This window comes from Carya illinoinensis, chromosome 16, assembly GCF_018687715.1.
Source record: "Carya illinoinensis cultivar Pawnee chromosome 16, C.illinoinensisPawnee_v1, whole genome shotgun sequence".
NCBI lineage: Eukaryota > Viridiplantae > Streptophyta > Magnoliopsida > Fagales > Juglandaceae > Carya > Carya illinoinensis.
Genome location: NC_056767.1, coordinates 23,243,268 through 23,252,610, shown reverse-complemented (window position 1 = coordinate 23,252,610; position 9,343 = coordinate 23,243,268). Strand labels below are relative to the sequence as shown.

The 9,343-nt window shown below is 32.2% G+C and overlaps 1 protein-coding gene across 1 annotated transcript; it reads left to right on the top strand.

Moving 5' to 3' along the window:
* The first annotated feature begins 8,503 nt into the window (after positions 1 to 8,503).
* On the top strand, positions 8,504 to 8,998 carry LOC122298925. Its single transcript, XM_043108770.1, has one exon. It carries the CDS (start codon positions 8,504 to 8,506, stop codon positions 8,996 to 8,998), a length of 495 nt encoding a protein of 164 aa, XP_042964704.1.
* Positions 8,999 to 9,343: the final 345 nt, after the last annotated feature.

Here is a 9,343-nt window from a genome sequence, read left to right as displayed (position 1 = left end):
TAATAAAATATATAAAAAAAATACGTAAAAATAAATATACATAAAATTTTTATAAAAATAGAGTGGAATCAATTTAAGATGAAGAAAAGCAGTATTCAATATCATCATTAATTATGTGTTGTAAATATAGATAACTTTTTTTCTCTCTCTCTCTCTCAACTATCACATCATGAATACGGTTATTTTATGGGTTAAGTCTCTACACAATATATTATTTACTTGTCATGATCTAATTTAAAAGATAAATTTTAAAATTTTAATCTTATAAATTAATTTTTACTATTTAAATAATATGGATAATATATTTTAAGAAAAATGATATTACAATTATAAAATATACAAATACCATACAATTTCTTTAAAAACTAAATAAATATAAAAAAATAATATTTTAATAATAAATCTCAATTTAAAAAAATAAAATTACAGTAGACTCCACGATTATATTTAGTTATGCCAACTATTCGGAAATGGAAGGGAATAGCCACCGGTTATCACCAGTCACCTAAAGGCTAAACCCATTGCTCATATACGCCTATATATATCTATATATATACTTACATATAAAGTGCGAATCAGCTTAATACAATATTTTCGTCTACATTTGTTTTTTCAATTTTACCCTTTGCATTGCCTGAAAATTGTGATCTTTTTTTTGTTTTTTGGCTTACACTCGTTTTGCTCTTTTTAAATTCTCACCACCTGACTTTTTTCCACAATTTTATTTCCGATTATGCCCCTAACTTCTATTGTTTACTTGGTTGTGCTACCTACCGTTTTACTTCACCGCCTAAATACTATTGTTTTTTTACGGATTTATCACTCACCACAATAAATAAGGCTATTTCGCCGCAAATAGTCACATTTTTGCCGTAAATATATATTTATGGCTAAAAAGAGTTGCTCGAAAGTAGCCACAATTTTAGAGCCAAGAAAGACTTATCTCGGCTATTGGCGTGGGCAACAGAAATATTTGATATGTCTGACGACATCTAGTTGCCGCAAAAAGTCCCTTATTTGGCCACAAATACTTCTGGCCAGCTTTATTATTATTATTATTATTATATTGATTTTTATCCACTTAAATAAAATGAGCTTCTTTTCCTTCTTCATAACAAATAAAATATTTCTTTTTCTCACACGTGCTCTAGAATTAATTGAAATTTTATAAATTTCACTTGCACGAAGTAAATTTGTTTTGGTCCAACAATAAATTTCTCTGCAAAAATAAATATTGAAATAGCTCCTCTAAAATCTATATGCACTTAATTTTTTTAAGCTTATAAAATCTATAAACGATTAGCACTACTGTTGAAGTTTGCTGATGTCATTAAAAAAAGCAAATGGCCTCTTTACCCATGAAATTACAAATTTATTTAACGAGAAGTACTACTGTTAATATTTGTTGATGTCATTAGAAGTGATATAAAACTAAGCCCTTTATAACTTTGGATGTCGATCACTCCTAAGATTTATTAGCTAAATTTTTTTGGCATCAAAATTATAAAAAGGTATTTATAGCCAGATCTACATAAATTAAAAACAGGGGAATTGAAATTCAATATAGATATAAACTAACCAAGCTTCAAAAAAACCGAGTAATGAATCCTAAAAACTCTTTAATTATGATTCATTCTACTACAATATATGGAGCTAGCATTTCTCTCTTAGCATTAGAAGTAATTTCTTGTATTTTTTACAGAACTCAAATCTACCAATGGAGCTGGGAGATGTTGATCTTTTCCAGCTATTTATGGCCATTTCTACAATATTTTGAAGCCCACAAATAGAGCAATGCTGAAAATATTTGGTCTAGGTATGTCAGTATACAACAAGGAGAAAATCACAATAAAAGTAACTATTTCTATAAAAAAGTTCACAGACAATTTAATCTCATGTTCTGCACCTACCCTTAGATTACAAAAACATTTATAATCGAATGAAAATTGGACTGGGTTCTGCTTGGCTACTGAAATTTCTCAGATGAGAATTTTGAGTTTTAAGATTAAATATTAAAATATTATATTTTAATATTATTATTATTTTGGGATTTGAAAAAGTAGAAAAAATGTTAAATTCTTTATTATATTTTGTATGAGAATTTGGGAAAGTTGTAATGATGAGATGAGAATTTTATATTTGAGATGAAAATTTTGCTTGGCCAAACAGTACCTTAAAAACAAAGAAAAACAATAAACATATAAGATAAAAACTACATAAATCGGAAAGTTGTAATGTGACGCCCCCAAATTCCATTTGGGATCGGACGGACATTTGAAGCGTCGAGACATGCAACACAAGGTTACCTGCCCCCGTTCATGACATATAAGATGCAATAATCCTAACATGCATCTAACATTATGCAATATTCGCAGCGGATAATTTTTTTCTTTAGCAATACTATGCACCAAACTGAAAATATCCCAATACTTAAAACATACTTCATAAATAAAGATACATTGAATAACTAAGATCACAGCACTATTCCAAAATAGTTATGATCCAAAAGTATTGGAGATGCAACTCCATCGTACAAGTAGTAATTTAACTACTATATTAACATTAACGACGCACCGTCATTCAGTCGACTGTGTCTAGTTAGTCAGCTCCTAATCTTCCTTCAGGTCCTGTAACAAGATCTACCATTCGGGGGGAATGGTAGTTGGGACTACCACAGTGAGATTTGATTACAAATCTCAGCAAGTTAACAAAAAACTTCCATACAGACTAATGATGCATGTATGACAGTAAAAGCATAAATGCATAATCAAATTCATAAGTAATTAAAGCATAACTTAGCGTACAACATAGCATAATTGACATAGCTTAAATTGAATCATGAACTGAACTTGACTTAGCATGAACTTGCTCTGAAACTTGAATTAACATGAAAAATACATACTCCACAGTTGTTGTGGCCCCATGTATTCTACGTGTAAATACATACTCCACAGTTGTTGTGGCCCCATGCATTCTACACAAACTTGACTTAACATGAAAAATACATACTCCACAGTTGTTGTGGCCCCATGTATTTTACGCATCACAATTGTAGTTAAATACATACTCCACAGTTGTTGTGGCCCCATGTATTCTACACAAACTTGACTTAACATTTAAAAATACATACTCCACAGTTGTTGTGGCCCCATGTATTCTACGTGTAAATACATACTCCACAGTTTTTATGGCCCCATGTATTCTACACAAACTTGACTTAACATTAAAAATACATACTCCACAGTTGTTGTGGCCCCATGTATTCTACACATCATAATGTACTCAAGATGAAATGTGACTGGAAGACGAAAGGACTGAAGTCCTGACGTAACATAACGTGACTTGAACATAACTTAGAATACATGACCAACTTGAGATAGAAACATTTCGTAACATGGCATAACATATAATAGACAACATATTTAACATGACATACTTGCAACAGTGAATATTACATGACTTGACATACATGTAATAGATGGCATACTTAGCATGACGTACTTGTAATGTACAGTAATACATAACAGAATATATTATGTAACAGATAAAAATTGATGACAGAATAAATTCTGTATAATAGACAATTACGTGATAACTTGGCATGGCATGACATATATGATAACACACATACATACACTGTAGTTCTTTTACTTAGCACACATACACAGTAGACTGCTAGTAAGTTAAAAGCTAACTTACTTCGATCTCCGCGTTTCTTATAAAACTTCAAGTGCGACCACGAGGAACTGTAATTAGTGATTCTAAAAGTTAGAACTAAATCACTAAATATTTGAAATATGGAAAATACTAACTTAAAGAGTAAAATTTTCATTTTACTCTCTACATGTGGAAAAATGACCGTTTTACCCATAACTTAAGGATTTTGCATACTAACTCCAAAAGTTTCCAAAATTTACATTCCTCATGTAAATCTTGTCCTAAACTTAAATATCAACTCAGAAAAATTTAAAACAAAACACAACTATGAAGAACACACTATGGTCGAAACATCCATAGGCCATTTTCCTTTATTTTTGTTGCAATTCCTTCCAACTTCAAAACTCATGCTTAAACCAAAATTTTGCAACAAACATCTTCCAATCCTAAGTTCAAAACCATACTTAAAACATCCATTTAGAAAAAGCTAATAATCAACACCAAACTTTTTTGTAAAAAGATCCAAGCACTTGAATCACAAGTTTTGACCTTAAATCAAAACATCTCCAAGAATTTCAAAAATCAAATCTTACTTCTAACATATTCATAATATCATCCTAACATCAACCATGCTTTAAATCATCAAACTAAAGTCACCAAAATCACAAAATAATATTTGGAGTTTTTGGTTTTACACTTAGTCCAAAAACATAAACTTTTCCCTCAACTAGTTTTGATAAATCTCTTGATCTATGACTTATAAATATATGATCTTCAAACCAAACCATCACATGGTTTAAAAAGATGTCCTAAAACATATATAAGTTTCTAATTCAAGATCATATGGTTAGAAATTAACCAAAACATAAATTTAGCCAAGAATATCCACACTTTGACTTATTTGAATATCTCTTTGCATAAAATTTCATATCTTTGAAACTAACATCAAATATCTTCAAAATAATAATATAACATGTATATAAGATGTTTAGGATCCTCCAATAAAATTATCAAAGTCATTAGAATAGGTTTAGACCACCAAAGAGTTAAACTTTCTCAAAACAGAAACTGTTTTTCCTCTTCCAGTTTCTAAGTTTCTAAATCTAAGAACATCTTTCATCAAAACCTTTAATCATGCAAAAATCCTCAACCAATAGTCACATATACATGTTAACAATACTCCATAAAAATTTCGGACCAATATCTATCCATTAGCTTGGTCAAAAACTCCAAACTATAACATACTCTCCAGATTCACGCCCAGAATGACATTTCCATGGTTAAAAATACTTTTGACTAACCAAATGATCATGGAATGATACGAAAAATACATCTACGGAAACTAGACTCAAAGAGGAACAACTTATATGAAGGAGACTTTATGATAAAACACTTACAAAAGCTTCGAAATGGGTGTACAAAAGAACTCCTAAAAGTTGTCCGAGAGAGAGTGTTTGGTATTCTTTCAATGGAAAGCATAAATGAAGATAATTTCGTGGGGAGGGGTGGCTGGAGATACTTGTGGATAAGATATGGAAGAGATGAGGCTGGAGTGAGAGTTAAGTGTAGGACTCTCTTACCCGAAGTGAGAGTTAAGTGTAGGACTCTCTTACCGGAGTGAGAGTGGAGTGTAGGACTCTCTTACCTAATAATATCTACAAAAATCAACTCAAGATATTTTTACCCAATAATATCCACGAAATTAGCTTAAAATATTTTCTAAATGTGGAGTAGACTTGGAAGAGTAAGGTGGTTAAAATCTTTCCATGTGTATTTTAAATCTATGTTCTTAAGATATTTTCCAAATGTATATTTTGCTTAGGTATCATGATCTCACACCTTGATTTCCTTCACAATTCCATCTAATGGTTTCTCTTTGTGCTAAGTATCTAATACTATTTATTATGTGAGGTTAAGATCTTGCCAAGTATCCAAATAAAATTTCGCTAACCTAATTTGGACATTTCACACTGTGATTTTGAAAACACAGCGTTTAGTACGTTTACCGAGATTACTATTCACTCCAAAAATAAACGTAATAAACTTAGTACTGAAAAATCCTAAATATTCAATTAAGCCTAGTGGTGTAGACTATAATGTATTCTGACACTTCTAACTATCTCAAATAATTAAAATCGCATTTCTGGCACCATAGTGAGTGATAACACTAACTATGTTGACAGGCTAAAACCTATGCGATTAGTCGATTCGTGTAAACTTACGGAATTTTCACGAGGTTCTTAAGGTCAAAAGAAATTCCACAATTGAATTTCTAGCGGGCTGTTACATGTAAGCTCACATATAGAGAAAGAGAAAAAGAGAAAGTAACCTTAGTGAATCAGAGAGAGAGAGAGAGAGAGAGCATGATAGATAAAGTTAGAGAAATAGACCTGCGTCAACGAGAAGACGGATGGCAGCAAGAAGACGGCGTCGGTGGCAACTATCGAAAATCCTGTGAGAATGTTAAATCCCTAGAGAGAGAGAGAAAGGGAGGGACAGAGGGGGAGGGGGGAAAGTGACGGAAAGGGAGAAGACGAAATAAGAAGAGGATTAAAAAAATTTAATACAACTACTAGAGTTGCGGTAATAAATCATTTAAAGCGGCCAGCGAAATTGTGACAAGCCTTTTTCGCTGTAACAAGTTATTAAAACGACCTTCGATTACGGAATGGAGTAATTTCTAGCAAGATTATTTCTGGCGATCAAAACTTGTAGGAAAAAGTATTTAATTCCGACTACACTTCTAGTTAGCGACAAGATTTCGACTGAAATAAAAATATTAATTACTTCCAGCTATATTAGTATTGCAGGAAATAAAAAGAGCCTAATCTACTAATTTTTTTTTGTAGTGACTTCGTCTGGCTCAAATAAAACTTATTTGTATTCTATTCTTTTTGTGCTCTGTATTCTCATATTCTTCAAAAAAAAAAAAAATTCCTTGTCTGTTGAATTGGTACTACTCGTGAACCAAAAAGAAAAACACAACCAAAAAACAAACTGATCTACACTCCAGATTAGCGAAGAAAAATAACCTAGAGAAAAGAAGAACAAATTTCGCATGCAATCGAAAAACCCACCAATTTCACAAACACCAGTGTCACAACACTCCAGATTTATGAAGAAATTCAGAAAAATGCAACCTTTCCAAAGGTTTTTACGAAATAGTAGAAATTAAAAAAAGAAAAAAAAAACCAATAGAGTTTGTGCGTGACAATGGTGAGGACAATGACGCCAACCGAGTTAGTCTCCATGAACATGAGAAAAGAAGAACTCAACACCGTCCACTCCTCTTCGAACTCCCACGCCATTACTAGCCAAACGAAGCCAACAAAATAAAGAGAAAACAACGGGCTTTAGGAATGTGTGAACAATATACATGGAGGCAAAGTATCTGCACAAGATAACAAAAGGAGAACGATCACCTTGATCGTAGCTTTTTGGAGGGAGGCTATTTTTGTATGAAGTGAAAAGGTTGGATGGAGACTGAGTGACCATGCCGGCGGAAAAAAGAGAGTGAGAGGAAAACACAAAAAAGTGGGTTGGGGGTAAAGGCGGAAGAAGAGAAGTGAGAGAAAAAAAAAAAAAGTTGGTGGGTTGGGGGTAAAGGAAAATAAGGGAGTATTTTGTACTTTTGATCTTCAGAAAAAAAAGAGAACTTGGCATAGCTGGGTTGGGGGAAAAAAAGAGAGGTGAAAATAATACATACAAAAATAAGAGAGAAAGAAATAGATAAGGAAAAAAAAAACTAAATTTTCAAATATTTTATTCTTGATCTAAAATTAAAATTTTTTCTTATAAAATAAAATGATGAGTTTTAATAAATATTTTTTAAGAAAAAAGAGTCATCTAAATAATGAGAGTTCTTAACATAAAATAAATTAATGAATATTAAATAACATTCTTAAAATAATAAAATCACTTAAATAAATTAATTTTTTAAAACTATATTATTTTTGGAACTTTAAAATAGAAAAAGGCTTACTTAAACAGTAGTATTTGTTCAATAACACTACAAATTGGTAAAATATTTAGAAGATTTTAGAATATTTGACTCAATTTAAAAATCATCAGCCAGATTTAAAATGAATTTTTTTTAAGAAATACTATTCATCATCTCTATATTACATATTAATATGTAATTTTTTTTTCTTGATGCGTAAACACATATATTTAAACATCAATATATATGTTTAAAATGAATGATAAAAATGAGAAACCACATGCTACTGTATAATATAAGAGATGATTAGTTGAATTTTATTTTCTATAATTCATTATTTCTACTTTTTAAGGTAATTTTTTTATTTAAAAAATAAAAATTTATGTACAATTAAACTGGACACAACTTGCAGGGCACGTTGTCTTTTCCTAGTATACATATACAACTTTGCTACATAGAGAATGATGGGAGATGAAAATCGGAGAGAAGAAGGGAAAAGAAATTCTAGACGAGAATTCTGAATTTTAAGATTAAATATTAAAATATTATATTTTAATATTATTATTATTTTGATATTTGAAAAAATTAAGAAAAAGTTAAATTATTTATTATATTTTGTATGAAGATTTAAAAAAATTAATGATGAGATAAAAATTTTATGTTTGTGATAAAAAAGTCAAATGGCCAAACAGTACCTAAGTACAGAAATTTTCATCGCTCTGTATTTGTCTGTGCCATTTTACTTTTGCCAAAATACACCGTTTCTATTGCCAGGTAGATGAGGGGTGCGCAAGGGTGCACCAAATGGTCTGCAAGTAGAGTTTTCGATACATATTTGAGCACTCGTCATTAGGACATCATTCTCACTTCCAGTTTTGTACGACACAAACTCCGACGAGAGACAACATGTTCTGCAAAACTCCAGAACATGGCTCCTCCGGCTTGTCGAAGAAGAAGCAGAAAACAGCAGCTAGCTTGTTAATCTCCATGTCGAATTTCATGGCTATATGCGCCGAGAGAGCCGACCTGGTCTCCCGCAAGATCAAAGCCAAGGCAACGAGGACAATCAGGGGCACTCAGAAAAAGGATCCTTCATCACCGACGTTTGCTTCCCGGCAGAAGCAGCTCCTGTTGAAGATAAGCAACAAGGCGGTTGGGTTCATGCGCCGGAAAAGGATCGAAAATCCCACCCGCACCGGGACTGAGCAGGAGGAGTGGGGTGACTGTGGGGTTTGGCAAAAGGCTATTTTGATGGGGGACAAGTGTGAGTCGTTGGATTTCTCAGGCGTAATTTATTACGATAGTAACGGGAACCAGGTAATCGAAGCCCCTCTCAGGTCGCCAGGTGCCAGTCCTCTGCCCGGGTATATCTCATTGGCTGGGAAAGCGGATCATCTGTGAGCACCACTGTTACCCGCGGGGGATTTTTCATGGAGTTCTGCGGCTTCACACCTACCGTTTGTGTTGGCGTGTTGTGATAACAGTAGTTGGGGCCTAATAAGGCTTGAGGCAACCCCCGGTGATGGTCTTTTTATTTTTTTGAAGGGTCGACAGTAATTAATATAGTTTAGACATGAATGGAAATAATTGAAGTTGTATAGAATTATAAGGTCTAGTTTTTTGTAGGACACAATATTTAATAAACCTCATTAATGTTTTTAGCATTGTGACTATATTATTCTGAATTTAATCATTTAATTCGGTCATATAATTAAAAACTCTGTATTTAATAATTATAAAGTACTT